The sequence below is a fragment of the Ictidomys tridecemlineatus genome, chromosome 4, assembly GCF_052094955.1.
Source record: "Ictidomys tridecemlineatus isolate mIctTri1 chromosome 4, mIctTri1.hap1, whole genome shotgun sequence".
In the NCBI taxonomy this organism is placed as follows: Eukaryota; Metazoa; Chordata; class Mammalia; order Rodentia; family Sciuridae; genus Ictidomys; species Ictidomys tridecemlineatus.
The window spans coordinates 140990593-141010989 of record NC_135480.1 but is presented as its reverse complement, the minus strand read 5'-3'; the positions used below and the strand labels follow the sequence as shown (position 1 = coordinate 141010989).

At 36.6% G+C, this 20397-nt stretch overlaps 1 protein-coding gene across 37 annotated transcripts in view; it reads right to left on the bottom strand.

Moving 5' to 3' along the window:
* Trpm3 (transient receptor potential cation channel subfamily M member 3) overlaps positions 1-20397 on the bottom strand; it is an 819042-nt gene that overhangs the window by 256509 nt on the left and 542136 nt on the right. For all 37 annotated transcript variants that reach the window (XR_013438078.1, XM_078047505.1, XM_078047535.1 and 34 more), the window contains exons 4-5: positions 11632-11845; positions 8029-8153 (exon numbers count right to left, since the gene is read on the bottom strand). Coding sequence is in view for 36 of the 37 variants with exons in the window: in XM_078047505.1 (XP_077903631.1) it covers positions 8029-8153; positions 11632-11845 (339 nt within the window). In the remaining variant the exon portion in view is untranslated. The remainder of the gene's footprint in view (positions 1-8028; positions 8154-11631; positions 11846-20397) is intronic.

Sequence of the window (20397 nt, the reverse complement as noted above, 5' to 3'; positions counted from 1 at the left end):
GTAACTCATTCACAAATTCCTCACCTACTAAAACTGTGAGACACTGTACGTTGTTTAAGCCATTATGTTTTGGGGTGATATTTTACACATCAATTGATTACTAATACAATTGTGTATTATTATCTTTCTTTGAGACTTCAGAATGTATCGTCTTCTATTCTGGAATAGTAGTTGCATATAATTTCGTGGCCTATAGTCCCTTCTGCCTCTCCCTGAGTCCTCATGCTTCCTGGCATTCTTTCTGTGGGTTCTGCTCAGTTCTAGTTACTATTTCACTAGGGTGGTAACATCTTCCAGTCTCTTCCTATTTATAACCCGAACACCCTCCCTCTCTATTAGGCAGAAGATTTGACCCCTGTTCCTACACTCTTGCCAGTGGGTTATTACTATTCTATCTCAATCTCATATGTAAATTCTGATTAATAATTATACAAGTGAGGCTTGGATTGTGGCTCAGGGGTAAAGTACTTGCCTAGCATGTGTGAGGCACTGGGTTCGATTCTCAGCACCACATAATACATAAATTGTAATACGAATAAAAACACTTAAAAAATCAGAGGTACAGATAATTCCCAAATTACAATAGTTCAGTTTAGCATTTTCAACCTTATGATGGCAGGTGCTATATTTAGTAAGCTTTTTGTTATTTCAGTGATAAATGACAAATCTCCAGGCTAACACTTGACCATCCTGACACCAGCCCGCTGTGTGTGTAGTCTTGCCTCTTCTCCTTAGGTTACAAGGGTACACACAGGATGTTTTTCTCTCCTCCTCAGCTCAGGACTCCCATCACTTCACTGATCCCATTAGAATTTATTTCCTTGATTACTTCCTCTGGCCTTATGTCCCTTTCTATCACCCACACACAAGCTCTACTCCATCTTTTTCTTAAAGAAAATTTCCCTCAAATTATGACTCTTCGGCTAACCCCATCTCCTCTGATTACAGCCAAACCTCTAAAGTAGCTCTGCTGTCTATGCTGCTTCTTTTCTTCTCCCTCCTCAACCTATTGAAATTTTCTTGTCGCTTTATCACTGTTCTGGAATGATTTTGAAGTTCTTGCCCTCCTCGGCTCCTTGGTGGCCCTTGGCATTGCCCTTCACGCCATCTTTCTGAAGCCAATTTTCCCCACGGCTTCCATAACTCTCGCCTGTGTAGGTTCTGTGTCTCAGACATTTCTTGGGCTGTATTTCCTCTGCTCAGCTACTGAATTTTGGAGATCATCAGGATCCAGGCATAGGCTCTTTTTTTACTTCTCTGTAGTGAACCTCTCCACTGAGATTGTTTCAGTTGCCATCTGTATGTGATGCCTTCCAAATCTAAGTGTGCAGCCATATCTTGCTCCTAAGCTTCTGCCTCCTATATTTACTAGCCTGTCAGACATTTTCATGTACATCTCTCACAGGAGCTTCAAAATCAACATGCCCAAAATTGAGCTCAAATCATTGTCTTCACCAAGACTGTGTTGCCAATGTGAGTGAATATAACTGCTGCCTGGGCAGTGAGCCCAGACCCGAGTGTGGTCCAGGCTCAGCAAGCTCTGGCTCTGTCCTCTATAACTAACAGATTTGGGTGTGCTTCCTCAGTTCTGACCTTTTCTTCTCATCCTCTGGCTACATCTTATCTAACCTAGTCATGAAAGACCAATAAACCTCACGCTGGGGTCATTATCGTGAAGTTTTTTTGAGATTGCTATATGAAGTCCTATTTGGCTTGCCTCAAATAAGTGACAAATGTACAAATTGATAACTACATCCAATTAGCCATCAGTGGTGTTATTGGCCTTGATATTTCTTGGCTTGAAACACAAAGATGGCATCACCAGAGCACTTTTCATGTAGACATAAGAACTGTGTTTATAAAACTTAGAATCAATTCTATAGGAAGAGAAGAGAAGTTAAAGACAATAACCGCATGATTCTGTGTTGGAAAATATAGCCAAACATAATGTCCATTCCCAGGTTCCAATGAAAATTACTTTGTTTTTTGATTATATCCGGATTTCTAATTTGGCATGTGTCTGGTTAATCTAGTTTTGGGGAAATACAAACAATAATGGCTTCAGGAATTGTTCAGTCACCTGACACAATTCTATTCAGGTAGCTTTGTAAAGTAAGGAATATAGATGTTATACTAAAATTATAATTATTTGGAAGGTCTTTGACTTTATACTGGTGATACTTTCATAATCATCTATCTAGGAAAATTTCTCTAGGGAGAAAGAAAAGGATTCTGGTCATTCACAGAGTTTGTTTGTTGAAATCTATAAGCATATTTTTCAGTGTCTTAAGTAACAATAAGAATACAATGTTAAAATTTTAAAATCTCACTTAATATATTTTGTTACAAGAATGGACTTTGGAGAGTGGGATCTTAGTTCCAATCCATGTTTAGATTACTCAATCATAAAAAGGTATAATAATACCTTATAATGACTAGTACATGCCATTACAATGCATGTTCAATTAGGAGATCAGCAAATTATAATTACTATCGTAATTATAGAAGCCATGTGACAATATAGCAAATGTTTTTATAGTTCACTTAGAGATGAAATCTTATAGTGTTTGCGTGAACACAGCAAACACTTAAAGTATTAGATTAGGGTTTAGTAGGAAACAAAAATCTTTGGGACATTTTAAATTACACTGGTGCAAATGACTAAGTGTCTCCCAAATTCATACGTTAAAATCCTAACCCCCAAAGTGATGGTGTTAGGAGCTGGAACCTCTGAGAGGTAATTAGATCAGGAGGGTGCATCCCTCAAATATAGGATTGGTGTCCTTATAAAAGGGACCCAATAGATTCTGAAACTCTTCCACCATGTAAGGAAACAGAACTCATCACAGAGCCTCCAGAACTGTGAGAAATAAATTTCTATTGTTTATATGGCACCTAGTCTCTGATATTTTGTATGCCTGCCCACACAGGCTAAGAAAGCTTGGGAAGAAGTCAGTTGTGGGAAATTAAAGTCAGGGATACAATGTTAGGAAAGAAGTCAATTTTTGCTTTTGTTTCCTATGTAGAAAATCCTGTACCACTGTACCAATGTCTTGAAGTGTGTCTGTTTTCTTCTAGTAGTTTCAGAAAAAGGTTTTACATTTAGGTTTGATCCATCTTGTGGATATCCATTTTCCCCAGCACTATTGAAGAAGCTGTCCTTCCTTCAATATATGCTTTTGGCAGCTTTGGCAACCAGTTGACTATATATGTGTGGGTTTATTCCTGGGATTTCTTTTCTTGTCCATTGGTCTGTTTTTTATGCCAAATACCATGCTGCTACTATGCTACTGTAGAAAAAGGAAACTGAACTCAGTAAAGTCACAACATCCTTGACCATCTGCATGATCCCTGCTCTATGTATGCCTTGCCCAGTCATCTGCCATCTACCACTGTGGACCTCTGGACTGCCCTGATGCAGAATATCCTTAACTGTCCACGCCCCACCTGATAGAGAACAAGGACTTTGAGTTACATCCCCCAACTTTGCTCTTTTTCAGCAGGGAGTTGTTGTCACCCATTTTTCTGTAGAAATGGAATGTGGAAATGTCAAAGTGGTCCACTTTATGCTTCGAATATAGCCCTTGCTGCTCTGCCATTGTCACGTATTTTTAAAATGGACATGCTTCTTTCTTTCCCTATTCTTTTCAAATCTCTCCTTTTCCCTAAGATTAGGGAAACAGGATTACCATTCTTCCCATCCTGCGAAGATTTGTGTCTTTGAGTACACATCACCATAGGAACAACTAATTCAGGCTTTGGGGATGGCACCAGAAGATCTCAGAAATGACTATCTCCCAAATTAACAAGTGAATTACAACTCCAACTTTGAATCACCTCTTTAAAAGGCCCCTGTTGGCCTGGGATTGTGGCTCAGAGGTAGAGCGGGTTGCCTAGCACTCTGGGGGGGACACTAGGTTTCATCCTCAGCACTACATACAAAAATAAAGTTATTAAATCCATCTATAACTAAATACATTTTTTTAAAAGCCCCTTGTTGCTGTTAAGGGGTAGAACCACAGCCTCTAGGAGAGGAGTTCCCTGTGTTTCTCTTTTCTAGCAAAGCAATAAACCCTCTTTTTATTTCTTGAGGGGGGGAAAAAGGAAAAAAAGGTTTGTTAAATCCAACAGTGACGCCATTTGGTCTGGACTTTCCTTGGGGAGACTTTATATTCCTGCTTGAATCTCATTGATTTTTATTAGTTTATTCCAGTTTTTTGTCTTCATGGTTTAATTTTGATGAATCACATGTATCCAGAAATTTGTCCATTTCTTATAGGCTCGTTAGAGTACAGATTTTCAATAATAATTTCTAATGATCCTTTGTATTTTCATGGTATCAGTTTAGTTTTATTTTTGTCTTTTCTTTCTTGGGTAGTCTAGCTAAAGGTTTGTAAACTTTCTTTTCAAAAAGCTAACTATTTGCTTCATTGATCTTTTATTTCTTTTTAAATTTTACTTATCCCTGCTCTGTCATTTTTTTCCCTTCTATTTTTGGGTTTGGTGTGGTTTTGCTTTTCTAAGTACTTGAGATACACTGTTAGGTTGTTTGAAATCATTGTTCTTATAAAGTGGTACTTATTGCTATAAACTTCCTTCTCTTGGCACTATATTTGCTATATGACATAATTTTGGATATTCTGTGCTTCCATTTTCAATTGTTTCAACAAATTTTTAAATCTTCCTTTTTCTATAGTGACCTTTTGATGTCCAAAAGTAAAAATACCTGTCTTCAAGTTCAAATATTCTTTCTTCTGCTTCATCTACTCTGTTGTTCAGGCTTTCAGCTGTGTGCATACACACATACTGAGTTTTTCATTTCAAAGATTTGTTTGGTTTCTTGTAAATCTCTGCTCAATTTCTTATTTTTATCATGTATTTTCTTCTTAATTTCATTGAACTGTTTACCTGTAGTCTTTTAGATATCACTGAGCTTTTAAATAATTTATCAGTCTTTTTAACTGTATCAATTTCTCTGAAATCTTTTGGATCATGTGTCTCTACCACTTTGATGAGGAGGCCATCTTGGGCATACCTTCAGGAGAGAGCTGCTTACTGTCAGTTTGTTATGCAGTGTTCACCTTATTTCCCATAGTGCAGTCTCTTTGGCTGTGATTAATGACTTTGGTATTGCCTACTGTGATGAAGTAAGAGAGACCCCTTGTTTCTGTGGTTCATGCAAGAATGAGACACATTAGCAAGCAGGTGCAGCTTGCGTGCTGTGCTAGGGCTACTCCTAAAATTCAGGTGATGGGGAATTCCTCACATACTGCTGATGCTAGCTCTGCTTCTGGCAAGGACCTCTGGCACTGGTAGCACCAGCAGTAGTGAGGGCCCTGAATCACTTGTTCTGGTACAGTCCCATGAGACACATGGGGAGAGAGTGGTGTGAACTGCAACAATAGTGTTCATACCCAGTCCAGACAGCAGTATGTGATCAGACAAGGTGCAGTGGAACTGTGGTGTACTTCTCAACTGATGGTAGTGCCTATGTAGGAATGGTGCCAAAGTTCCTCTTGACCCTTCTTGGCACCCATGATTAGCTGTGGAACCATGATGTTTTTCCCAACCCTGCCAAGAACAGGCATCTGAGTGTGGTGCCGGGGCAGCAGGAACTATGCAGGCATTGAGTCACATATGGTTATTTACGCCCTTGGTCTCAGGGAAAGTGACCCAAGCTTCTGGTTCTCAATGTTATCACAGACCATTCCCTTCTGTGTCACAACATCCATCCTTATATACCATCTAGTGGGCTTAGGTCAGTCACTCCACTGGGATAACTTGAATTTTCAAGACGGCTACCTTCAAATAGGTGAGTTTCTGGAGGTCAGTGAGTTTCTGACCTCTAGAGTATCCCAAACTCAGGCAATAGCTTATTTCTTAACACAGTACCTGGCTACAGCACCTTGGGTATTCAGTGGGAGATGATGTAAGATCTTTATCAAAAGCAATGCTATTGACCAGATTTCAATCCTATTTTCACTGATAAAAAAAAATATCCATTTCTGCAAAGTGGAGACTCCTCTTTGCTTGGCTGTGGAGCTAAAGTCACAGATGCTAGGGCATTTTGTTTTTCTTTTTATAATGTTGTTCCAGGTTTCTGAATCTCCCAAGGTTCCAGTCTAATTTCCAGGGCTCTCCCATTGTAAGTCCACCTCACAATGCAGCTATGTGCTTGTTACTTTGGTTCTTTGTGGAATAGCAGGTGAATGTTGGATACTCTCATTTAGCCCTCTCATTTCCTTTTCACTTCCCTCTCTCTGCCAGCTTACCTGGTTCTGTAAGTATAATAGTTTGCTTTTAGTAGCCCTCTGGCAGCAGGGATGATGAGTATACAAATTTTTGCCCTCTGTGCTAGGATCAAGACCATTTTTCTTTGGATCACTTAAACATCTCTAACCCCATTGGCATGTAATAGAAGGAAATCTCCAATCGTTTAAGATGAGCAAACACAAAAATGCTTAGAGTAACAAAATTATAACCTTAGTTGCCTATCTCAAGTACAGAAATAAGAGTTTTAAACCAGCCCCCACTGGTTGAATAATTATTTAAGTTCCTGATAGTGATCCTGAAGCTATGAACATTAAAAATATGACTCAGAAGTCATTTTTGGAACAATTTACATACTATTAAAATGCAATATTAAATGTGTTTGTTGAGGTCATTTTGGCATGTTTTAATTCTTTGTTCTGTTTCATAAGTTAACTGACATCCATTTAAAAGCCAATTTGAAATCTAAGATAAGTATTAGTCTAATTATATTCCATGAATGACTACTCTCAGATACTCCAGAAAAGCATTACTAAATTTTTTTTATCAGTTTTGTCTACATAACACTTAGGGAATAAAGTATGTATAAAATAAAATAGTACTCTGTCTTCTGGATAAATTGGGATTTCTGCACTTAATAAACATGCACATCACTGTTATCAAATTATCATTTAAAAGTTCTGAAGGAGTTAAAAATCAAATGTCAAAACACAAGGAGTAAACAGATTTTTAAAGAATTCTATACATTGTGTTGGATTGAAATGAGATGGTTGAATTGTACTGCTCCATCATTAAAAGAGACAGTTTAAGACTAGTTGATTCATAGTCTTTTTTCCTCTTTTTGGGCACAGACCTCAAGCTATGTGGATAAAACTACTTCATATTTTTAATACTCTGGCAGGTCTTGATTGGAAAGGAATGACTATTGATCTGATATAGAGAACAATGAAAAATAATTGCTACAATTATTAGAGGAAGCAAATACAGTATGGTAATCTGTTTATGTAATATAACTCCACTTCTTTTAAAATAGAATTTTATAGTTGTTGGGAGAGAAGCATACTGTAAGAGAGACTGGTAATGAATTTTTTAAAAAATGAGATCCCTAGAAGGATCAGAAATGAGATGATGACTCTAAAAAATAAGACCAAATGCTCTGGATTTCTGGGCAAAATTGTTGAACAATTGTATGTGGTCCTGGACATCAGAATAGGAAATAGAGGCTAGGAAAGTGTTGAGCTTGGGCAAGGGGTTTTGAAATTCATGAAAAATAAAGAATCCAACTGTGCCTACATGTTAACCAAGCATTTAGCACCCCCCCCCAAAAAAAAGGAAAATAAACTGGCCACAGAAGACACAGGCTCCAATGGAAAGATTCTCTGTACCAATCTTGAGCTGGGCAAGAGACACTCAAATAATCGATGTTGGAGCCCTGGGGTGACAAGAGGCCATATTTCATGTGTGAGTTCATGTTGCCAAGTGTTAACGTGGGTATAGGGTATTTTTAAGATAATCATACCAAGAGTACTTGCAGAGTTTGATAGAGAAGAAAGACCACTGCTTCATTGAAGCAGAAAGGGGGTGATTGGTGAGTTTTACTTTTCTTGATTAGAATAAAGGACATGGGGTCTACATAGATTTTTAGAAAACAAGTAGTCACCCAGTAAACTATTTTAAAGAATATTATGGATACTAACTATACTTTTGTGCTAGCCCCTCTAGGAGAAGTCATGTAAAGGGGCAGCCCCCAGTACTTACATCTCTTCCAATCAGGTCCTCTTGGTTTTCCACAATTCCCCATGGGGCAATACCTATGGTACATATCTTCCCTCGAGATTTAGATGCGTGGTCCTTCAAGGCATCTCCAACATGCCGAATGACACCTGGGGGCAGAGAAAGAAGTATTATCTTACTTTTTAAAGCAATGACCTTCACATCATTTTGAAGGGTGATAACTTTCTCCCAAGGTGAAATGCATCAAAAGTACAATTTTGATACATCTGTGTATAAACCACATATTTAGGCAAGAACATAAGATTGTGATTGTGCCAGATATAATTCCCACACTTGATATAAATGTCAGTAAAAGCATTACTGGAATCTGTATGAAAACATGCCTATAAGAAGAATAAATACAACAATTTTAGTCACTTTTACTTTTTTTGTATAAACCTAATGATTTGTTCATAGGACTTAGGACACGTTTAACGTGTTGATTCTATAAAAAGTACCATATATAATGTTATATTAAATATACACTCCAGATTATGTTTGAGTCAGAATCATTTGAATAATTATTTAGCTCACATTTTTAGTCCTAATTTCATCTTCCTATTTACAAAATATGTAGCAAATCTACTTCGTTGGCTTATTCTGTAGAAAATTTGTTAAAAATACACCTTTAATCTTCATCATTCTAATTTTCTTCTTCTGTCCTCAACATAGTTAAAGGAAATTTAGTTTAAAATGGTTGTGAACCTCTCTCTCACTTTTTCATAATCCATTTAAAGAAGATGTAAAGAAAATGTGGTATACTCAATGGAAAATTTCTCAGCTTAAAAGAAGAGTGAAATTATGGCATTTGCTAGTAAATGGATGGAGTTGGAGAATATCATGCCAAGCAAAATAAGTCAATCCCCCAAAAACCAAAGGCTAAATGTTTTCTCTAATATGCAGATGCTAATTCACAATAAGGCGGGGGCACTAGGGAAGAATAGTGTTATCTTAGATTAATTAGAGGAAAGTGATGGGAAGAGAGTGGATATGGGGATAGGAAAAATAGTAGAGTAAAACAGACATTATTACTTTATATATGTATATGACTACATGACCAATATGATTCTGCAACATGTACAGTCAGAAAAATGGGAAATTATATCCTGTCTATGTATGATATACAAAGAGCATACATGCATTCTACTGTCAAGTATTACTAATTAAATTAATTAATTAAAAAATAATTTATAATCTTTTAACTTCCCTCTTGAACAATCATTTTTGATATATTTTTAGATTCCATTTATCAAAATTCTACCTCTTCCTCAAGAAAAACATCACACCTAGAGCCATCTCCTATATAAATGTTGAGTTGGATTTGATTTCTCAAGTGGGATTCCATTTACACATAATGCAGTTTGCACAGCTTGAGCAGCTCCATATGTCACCTGATCTGCTCTACAATGATTCATAACTATGTATAAGAATAACCCTGCCAATAATAAAGCTCCTTAAGGGCAAGGGCTCAGAAATTGTGTCCCAAACATGCAGAACATACCAGGCAATTTAATCAGGAGAGAGAATATACATGCTTAAAGAAACTTCTTTTAAAAATCGAGTACCAATGTAGTGTAAATGACCACTGATTCATGTTGCGCTATGCTGGGAGTATGGAGGACCACATTATTCTCACTTGGTAGTTTGTCTAAGATTTTTCTAAGCGCTGGGTGCAGTGGTGCACACCTGTGATCTCAGTGGCTCAGGAGGATGACGAGTTGCAAAATAATACATGAGACCCTGTCTGTAAATAAAATACAGCACAGGGATGGGGATATGGCTTAGTGGTAGAGTGTCCCTGAGTTCAACTGTGGTACTCCCCCCGCCCCCAAGAAAAAGAGAATTTTCTAAGATAGCTTCCAAAAACACTAAAACATGAAAATCTATATATTAATGATAATATGCAAAACATAGGGCCAATCCTGAACAAGAAGTTTAGCTTCATGGTATGCCTCACCATCTGCCACAATTCTCTTATTACCTCTTACCTAACCTCAGCACCTATCATTAGATTGTCACTTTGGTCTTGGACTGAATGATAAGTCCAGAGGGAAGCAGAGATGAACTCTTTGGTTTGTAGCGGGTTTTTTTTTTTTTTTTTTTTTAACCTTTTGGTAGTAGAGATTGAACCAGAGGTACTCTATTACTAAGCTACATCAACATTCCTTTTTGGGGCAGGATCTTGCCGAGTCTGATCTCAAACTTGTAATTTGTTTTAGTCTCCTGAGTTGCTGGAATTCTAGAGGCCTGTGTCAGTTTATAGTATTTAAGATGTACATTTTTTTTTGACATTGAATGCATTGTGTAAAAGAAGAAAAATAATGTTCCAACTTCTTAGAAATAGATTGGCAGGAGTTTCTTTCAAAATTTGGAAGCGTTTGGTTTGGTGACTGCATGTCAGGAAAGTCTACAGCTGGAGAATCACGGATGGGTGATGGCCACTTAGTAGGGAGCAAAAACATGGGGCTTAAAACCTGAACAGTCACTGAAAGAATTTTGCTCTTTGGATATTTGATTACTAGAGTGTAAACATTAAAGAGCTGACTGAGCAGGTCAATCTAAGATCATGTCGGCTTCCAGACCAAGTCAGGATTTCACATAACAATATGAAGCATGGGCAGCATTCAGTTCATTGCTGAAATGTGCTTATGCAGCTGCGTCTGATTCCCAAATTCTAGGTATTTAGAATTTGCAGAGCAGATCTCAAACATTGTCCAAACTACAAACAAACAAAAAATTGAGAAAACATAGTATTTAAAAGCAGCAATAGTTGGCCCAAAGTTACGTTCAGAATGTCCCACTAACAACAAATGTGTCTGTGTACAGACTTTGAGCCTTGTAATGAGTTTGCATTAACTTACTACAACTTACTTGTAAACTGCTAATTGGCACATCCAACTCAGGCTGGGGAAATAGGGCAACAAAGTTAACATGCTTCCAATTTATTATCTGTTATACATTGATAAGTGCTTATCTTCAGAACTTTAACTATACATGGGTAAGTAAGAACTGATTTGAGAGCATGCCTGTATCACGGATGTGTGATATAGAAACTCATTAGGTAGTAGGACAAACTAGTATCTGGGATGAGGTGTGTCTTCTATTGGTGCAGAGATGATTTAATGGAATGTTTTAAATAATAAACACACCAGACCCTAGGGTGCATCAGGCCCTGAGTTCCATCCCCAGTACCTCAGCCAAAAAAAAAAAAAAAAAAGTTACTAGATATTTACATGACAACTTGAGCTATTGAAAACATCCTACAAAACCCCACTGGTCATATTTACAAATTCTGCAGAGTCAACCATTAACCATTTCAACCTGTTACTTAATTCTTAAAAATAATGATACGGCGATCATTTTGGAAAAAGATGCTGAGAGAGAACCAGGCAGAGGATTTCACATAGACATATTAAAGCATGGGCAGCATTCAGTTCATTGCTGAAATGTGCTTGTGCAGCTGTGTCTTGAGCCTTATAATAAGGAGCAGGGGAGAGGTGGGTAAATATAAATACACTCTTAGAAAATGATCTTAGGCACAACATTCTCATGGCCTTATGATGCCTTTCCCCGTCACACTCCAGTTACCTGTGTTAACCCCTCCAGTGAAGATCCACGCTCCGGTGGTCATGGCTGCTTTGATGAGACCTTTCCCAAAGACTTGCTTGAGTTTGGGCTGGAGTTCAAAGTTCTGCAGGCCCCCGTGGACAGAGATGAGAAGCTTGGGAAGCTCCAGTTGCCATTCCTTGGTCATCAGGTGTAGAAGGAGATCAGGTTTCGTATCAAAGGATACTCGCACGTACTAGAAGAAGAAAGGCTATTTAATGAAATATTTTACGTAAAACATTATTTAAATATTTCAATAAGATACTATTTAATATTTTTATGAGATAGATATCATTACCCTAAGTACATGTATAAAGATACGAATGCTGTGAATATATTTTATATACAGAGATATGAAAAATTGTGCTCTATATGTGTAATATGAATTGTAATGCATTCTGCTATTGTATAACAAATTAGAAAAAAAATAAAGGAAATGGCAACAAAAATATTATTATTTAAATATTTTAAATAATTGATTAGGGAGATGAGCTGGACTTTTGAGGCTTTTTTTCCCCCCCTCAATGTAGATTGAACTGAGGGCCACACACATGCTGTATCACTGAATGACATTCTCAGCCCTTTTTATTTTGAGATATTTCTCCCTAAGTTACTACAGCTGGTCTTGAGCTTGTGATCTTCCTGCCTCAAATTCCTGGGTAGCTGGGATTACAGGTGTGCCTCACTGCATCATGTGGCAACTTGTTATATGTGTTGTTACTTGAAGAAAATTTTCATGTGAAATCAGATTTTTATTTTTTTAAAAGGGTGATCACTTCCTTTTCCAAAAGAGCCTTCAAGAGATGAAGAGTTTAGAGGTTTTCTTTTCTTGAAATTCTGTAACTACAAACTTAAATTATTTGGTTTTCTAAAATGTTGTCTAAGCACAACTTTTCCCAAAATGAGTTTTGTCCAAAATAAAGCATGCTAATATTTTACCATTGATTGTATTTTGTGGAAGGGCCCAAATAACTCCAATGTTTCAATGAGTAATGGCTTCAAATAAGTTGAATGCAGATAGGCCTATGTATTTTTGTGATCCTACTATTTTGAGAGGTTTTTGAAGATCCTACAATCCTACATAAGGCAATGAAAAATTTGAAATAAGGTAACAGATTATATTGAAGTCTATAATAACTGCATATGAAAATGTTTTATTTTTAAAGAGAATTAATTATTCCCACAAGATAATTGAAAATTAAGGTTTATAGCAGTTATCAAGGTTTTACCAGATGCAATTAGAAATAAAATTATGAGATGTATAAAGAAAATGCTTTAAATTCATATGTAAATAAACATCAATAAAAACAGGTTCATATAGGTCTTCATGTACTTATAAAGATTTTATTCTCATCATGCATAAAAAATTAGAATAAATAAATAATTAAAAAAGATTTGATTCTAGCTAGAAACAACTAAAATACTAGGTAAATAGAAAAAAGCTTTAGAAATACAGTGCCGAATTGGCATGAAAAGAAGGGATATTCAACTCTTAAAGTAGAAGCTGTAAACTTGGGAAGCTGCAAAATGTCAAGGCAAGGAGGACCCCGAGGGTCTAAATCCTGGTCATCCTGAACATTTGATTTGATGGCCTTATGCAGTATGGGGGAGTTTAATTGGAAGCTTGAGTAAAGCTGGCCTATTTCAAAGCACTCCACCCTGAAGCATCAGGAAGAAAAAAATACGTAACTCAGATGTACAGAAAAATCCAGCAAAGAAGTTTGCCTACCTCAACCTTGGCTCTGAGAAGAAGGGAATGAAAAAAATCTTCCTCTGATTATTTCTAAACGCAAGTAGGCCTTCACACAGGTTTTGGCCCACATTCATGCTATCAATTCAGTTTAAGACACACTAAGCATAGTGTTTAAGGTAACATGGTTCTGGTTGAGTAATCCCTCCAGATAACTGGAGAAGCAAATACAGTTTCTTTGTGGAGGGAGGCATTGATCCCGGTGGGAAATAATTCCCATGGGAAAGTAAGCATTCCCTGGTCCTAAAGTAAAATCTAATCACAATTATATATGGAAACAAAGCAGCATGAATCAGAAACAGGCAGCAGAGTAACATTCTCAAAGATATTGAAATGATTAGACAGAATACGTAATAGCTATGTTTAATATGCTAAAAGCAAATGAAATGACTGAATGTATGAGGAAGGAACAACCATGCACAATTGAAAAAAGAATGAAGCAGACCTTCTAGAAATTAATATGGAGTAATTTAAAGGAAAATTATAATTGATAAACCACAGAAGAGAGACACTGGTAATAGATCTGGTAAATAAAACAGATACAACCTACAAAGACAAAGGAATTAAAAATAGAAAAGAAAAATGAAGACCCTTGCAGGAGATAATTAGAATTGTAGATAGAAATAAAAAATGGGAAAGAGGTAATCCTTGAAGAGCTATTGCCTGGGCATTTCTCAGAATTATTGAAAGATAGTAATTCTCAGGTGCAGAAAGTTCAGTGAATCCTACGCAGGATGGGTTACAAAAAAATGAATTCAAGGACATACAGAGATAACATCAAACGGTGGGGGAAAATCCTCAAGTAAAAGATCATCCACAAAGAAACAGTCAATAAACCTAGGGCCTGTGCCCCAATAGCAACAATGGATACCAAAAGCCAGGATCTGTTATGTGCGATGAGAAATTATGTCAGTCTAGAAGTCCCGTCAGCAAAAATTCCTTAACAAATGACAGCAAATTATAGACACTTTCTGACTGCTCAAACTGAGATAACCTCTAGCAGATTTTGCTAAAGAAAATTTTAAAGTATGTATGTATGTGTGTGTGTGTGTGTATATATATATATCAGACAGAACTTGTAAGATCTAATATGGATGAATTGGGATGTGAGATGGGATGATAAACTAAGATTTTAACAACTTTATAGTAAGTCTAAAAAAATACTCATGATGAAAATGTCTAATTTTTGGTAAAAAGGGATAGAAGTAAAGCACTGGAAAATCTGGTATACAAATTGGATAAAGTAACTAAAATTATAGCATTCAGAAGTCTGTATGCACTTGGAAGAGAAGAGAAAGGTATTAATTGAGTTTTGACCAATTTCATGTACCTTTTTGAAGTTTGTACCTGGGATCAGATGCATATACATTAATTCATGTATTGTCTTACCCTAAACATTTTTCTTTTATAATAAGGAGGAATATACTCTCATGATAAAAGTATAATGTAATGATTTCATACACCAGGAAGTCATTTATTATTATATATTATGTACTGTGCATAATTGTATATGCTATGCTTTTATAGGACTTGCAGCACAATGGGTTTATTTACACCATGTTGCCACAAACATAATATATTGTGCTTCAACATTAAGACTTTAATGATGTCATTAGGTGATGAGGATGTTTCAGGTATATGATAATTTTATGGGATCACCATTACACATGTGGCTCATTATTCAAAATATTGTGATGATATCAAAATATAACATTACATGCAATGTGCTCTACATGTTCCATTTCATGTACTCTTCTCAGTAATAAAGAGGTTGGCATCAGCCACATGATGGAACAGAAAAGATCTATCATGTTCTCAAGTGCACATTGCTAGTAAAACAGTAATGACAGGATTTATACCCCAGTCTAAGCTATAAATATCTCTTTTCCCATACTTTTCCACCTACAACAAGCAATCAATCTTTGAATCCTAATGAACCATTTCTCAAAATGGTGCTCATAACTAGGTACTTCTCTCTTTTCCTTCTCCTGCTGTCTTCAGAATGCATCCTTCTTTAAGGATGTCAGTTTGAATTCTCCCAGAGAATTCTTTGGCTCTGAGCTCTCTATGAGACACCAAAGGGTAGACTATTTCTTCTAGTCCCTTTTTGATCATATTATTCATCAATTAAAAATCAAGATATCCTGTGTAAATTTTACATGTGGTGATTAGGTTATTCCATAATTTGGAAAGAAAACACTTTACTTCTGAGCTACATCCCTACCCTCTAAAACAAAGTATTCAAATGAATCAAGTTGTTGTTGTTGTTGTTTTGGTTATTGTCTAGCAACTCAAGTAAATGATTTGGGAATAAGCCTAAGGCATAAAACAATATTTTGAAATTATCTAAATAAAACTAAGGCATAAAACATTATTTTGAAATTATCTAAAGATTTTAATTTTTGAATTATATTCTTATATCCCCCCAAATCATGTCTTTGGTAAGTGCTTTGGTAATATTATAGTTAACTCTGTTAAATCAGCAGCTTCTCACTTATAAATGATTGTGCCCACAACAATGAATCAATTACTGTTAAAAAGTCAATGTAATTTAAAATTAGGAGCTATTTTGGTTGTCAAGGTAAGCAATTTTGACTGTTCACTTGTTTATTAATTGCTGAGGGTTTATCATACTGATAACAAGGAATCTTCCTAATGTGCTTATTAAATTTTGTCACCTGAGCCTTACTCTGATGGGGTATTCTCATTTAGGGATTCCCTGGATGATGACAGCAACACACTCTAGCATTAGACACTGGCTCTATCAGTGATTTGGCCAATTTGAGCATCCTCTCTTGCAAAATGGGGGTGCTCCCAACCACCTTTTAGGATGCTGCACTGATTAAATTGTGGCACATATATGGCTGAAAAAAATCTATCAGATAAAGTTTATGTGCACTACCTCTACACACACACACACACACACACGTGTGTGTGTGTGTGTGTGTGTGTGTGTGTGACTCCTGTATACAACAGGTCTAAGCAACTTGGTTTTAGCTCTTTGATTAGTAGTGTGCCCTTCAAAATACCCCCCTACTTTCAACTCTAGATCTGTAGAGAATGGCTGAAGTCATTTATTACAGGTGTTTATAGAAGTACCTGCTCTGGGCCATGTAATGCCTCCTTTATTCACAGACCTTTAGTTCACCAGTTTATCATTTCAAGAGAGACACTGAGTTCAAATAACTTACTCATATTTGGAATTATCCACCCTTTCCCCTTCATATAATTAGTATCCATGCTTGGTAGCAGGATGCTCACACAAGATGTGTAAATGATAGAATGTTCTGTAGAAAATAAAAATCAAAAATAGTTGAAATCGAATTATTTGATCTATTCTTAGGTGTTGTGGAGGTCAATGCATCTAGCATTATTTTCACAAGAAAATGCATTTTGATATCTACATGACAAACTTTGAAATAAAATTACATATGTGAGGGTAGTTTTTTTTAAAGTATAAAACCTAAAGATTTTCTTTCACTTGAATAGCAGAGGGTTTTGGTAACTAAAACTCTAGAGGGTTTTCTCTGTCTGAATCTGAAGTTCTTTTTGCTTAACAGGTGATTTTTTTCAGCATTTCTTAAAAAACTGTAGCCATTCTCACTGCTACAATATTAGATATGCTACTATTCTCTTATTAATCTTGCTGGGACTCCACAGAGGTATCAGAAACTCCACACAGGATCCTTTTCATCACACCCAGTGAGCAAAGTCTGAGGATAGGGAGTCGGGTGGGAAAGCAGTCATTGCTGCTTAGAACAGGAAAATAATTTTTTAAAAAAGTATCAGGAAATAATATATAGACTTAGAAAAGCAACAACACGATTTTGACCTGAAAAAATCCCTTTCTTTACCTATTCAAGTAGGTGAAGAATTGTTTTCCTCCTATTTTATAGGTTCTATGAGGGTGACTGGAAAAAAAATCTATTCCAAAGCTTTTGTTCCAAATCCTGAAGGATTTGATGAAGTCACTCTCTAATTCAGAGTTCTATAAAAAATTCAGTTCATATGTGGATATGAATATACATTGTAAATCAATCACCTGGTAAAATTTAATACACAAACAAGAGAAAAGGTTTAGAATACTTCTCCTGAATTTTAAAATGTTTTGATATTACTGCTTTGTGATAAATTATGTTAAGATTCATTGAATCTCACACTGTATGCTACAGGTTGACTGCAAACTAAAAATTTATTAATTGCTCCTAAGTTTTGTTACTACTTTTTAAAACTTTACCTTCTCTATTATGAAACATGATAGAAGAACAATCTCATTTTAAAATAAATTTATATAAATGACTGAGAAAAAAAGAGTCTTCCTTCGCATTCTGAACTTGGGCTTCTCTACAGATATTTGGCTCTTATAATTCATCAGTCCCGTCTTCAGCCCTAAATTTTTACCCATGTAACTTTGCCCAGCTGTTTTAATGAAAATGTAAAAAAGCTGCAGAATAATACAGTGGCTAACACTCTTGGAAATGTTAAATGTTTACATTCTCTGATTACAGTATAAAGCCATCATCAATTCTTGGAAATAATCACTTGGTATTTGTGAAGAAGTATTTTTTTCTGAGTAATGGGCTTACCATTGATCAGTTTATTTTAACTGTGTCTATAATGCCTTTCTTTCAAGTCTGTAGTTGGAAAACTGCCCCATTCTCCTTTCTGTTGAGAAATGTGACAAACATCATCTCATTTCCTAATTTTTTGCAGCCGCATTTCAAGTGGGCACTTGTAATTAAAGCTGTGGCCAAGCAGAATATGTCACATCAGACTGCTGAGAGAATTCTGCCGATACTAACTTTTCTAGTCTATGGAGCCTTTTATTTTACAGTGAGGGTTTAATGCTTATGATGATTTAATAGATATAAAATCTCCCAGGAAAGAAAACATCTGCAATCAAGTTCACTGTTATTAAATCTCCAGTTTGATGACCCACAAAACCTTGGAAGTCAAAGTGTCATATTGTTTTTACAATTACCCTGTTAGATCAGGTACTTATAGGGATGGATGATGATAACTCAAATCTAAAGTTTCAGAAATAATATGTCTCGAAGCATATGAACAGATTATAGGGGATAGTCTATGAAATTTCTGCCGGAATTATTTAGCATACATTTTTCTAGAGGGAAGGAGATGAGATAGTTCCTTGGAGGGGGATTGTTTTTCCTTCTTTATGGATGTATACTTAGGATTGAAAGGTAAGTGATATATTCTAGTCTTATTTTCAGTTTCAGAAAGACCATCCAAAATTACTGCCAGTTCAGTGGACTTGAGGTTCTTACAAGATGGAAACCTGAAATCAATGGAGCAACTATAAAGCCTCTCAGAAACTTCACCATGCTTACGTAAAGGACTTGGTTAGCGCAGTCTAGTGATCAACTATTTTGTGTCTGTGCGAAGAGGGATACATTTAATTTCCTATTTGGTGTGTGTCAGTCAATGATTCCCAGATCAGATTTGCATAATGCAAAGATCGACAATTTTCAAAATCTCAAATTCAATCCCTGAAGCATTGTAAGGGCATCAGGTTGTAGATGCCAAGCTGCTGACACCTCCCTTGCCTCCTGTCTCCCCCTAACTCCTTTACTCCCCCACCCCCATGCTGCTCAGAGAACAAGCCTTTCATCCAACCCATAGTTACAGCTTTGAGTGTGAAAAGGAGGGCCAGGAATAATTATCTGAATTATATGAAAACTATAATAAGGGTTTCAACCTGATCTAATAAGCAGAACAAACGGCAAGGGAAAAGCTGAAGAGAATCATGTGGATGACTTGAGGGGTTTAAACACGAGTCCTTAATTAGGTTATACTTACCTGGCCCACAAGTCAGCTCAGCATTAATTAGAAGAGATGATGAGTAAGCAAATAAAGGGCTGTCTATAACCAAGATCAGCACTGTTTCCTTGTCTAAGCAACAATAGCCCTGGATAAACAAGAGCCTTTGAGAAACCACACAGTGTCTGCCTATGGCGCCATCTTGTTGTTGATAGGGCCAGTTGTTCTCTTGGGAAGGTTTAAAAAATTATAAGGTAGCCTAATGAGCTGCCAGATCATCTCATAGTCCAGGACTGGCTGTTCTGAGGCTTGCAATTTGGTAGGAGACAATTTGGTATTGAGGAGGAAGTCAGAATCCTTCACTCACTGTCAGCTGCAAAATGTCTCCTGTGTTGCAATTTCTCTCTGTAAAGTGATGGTTTCCTTGCTGTTTGGTGAGGGGTGGGGGTCAGGGGAGCTTGTCAAACCTAGAAATTGAGGCCTGAATGCCATGAAGCACTTGCAAGGGCTCAGAAATGTTCTATTAACCCAGGACGTAATTTTACAAAGACCTCTTCCTGCTCACAGCTTTTGAGTTTAAATAACCTCATTAAATAGTGATTTTGTAATTTTACTACAAAGTTTTAAAAAATCCTTATAAAAGAACAAGAACTATAATAGTAAATAGCTTCCTTTCAATTACCTACACATAGCTTCCCAAACAAAATATCCATCATAATTGGTTACAGGCTTACATGTCAGAGAAAGAGAATTGAAAGGAAGTCCTTGGGAGGCTGAGTTTCAGAATTTGGTTGCTAAACGATTGTGTGACATTGGGGAAAATAATTTAGGTTCTCCAGGATTCACTTGCCTTATTGATGATATGCAGGGACTAAGATTAATTAATATTTTTCAAGATCGGCTAAACAAAATAACCTTGGTAACGTTCAAAAACCTATGGACCAGGTTCCATCCTAGATTAATGAACAAAACTCTGGAACTGAGTCTTGAACTTGGCCGTTTGTGATGACCTCATGGGTTATTCTGAGCCTCCAAGTGAGAACCACTGCATCTATGCCCTCTACAATCTGGTGGCTGAAGTTCTGTGACATATTGCAGTCCTGTCTGTGATAGGACAGATATGACCCATTCCTGAGTAGAGAGATGGCTCTCACATGACCTGTGACAGTTTAGTAACCAGCCCTTCCCCTCCAACTACTTCCTCTGCCTGAACTGCCTCA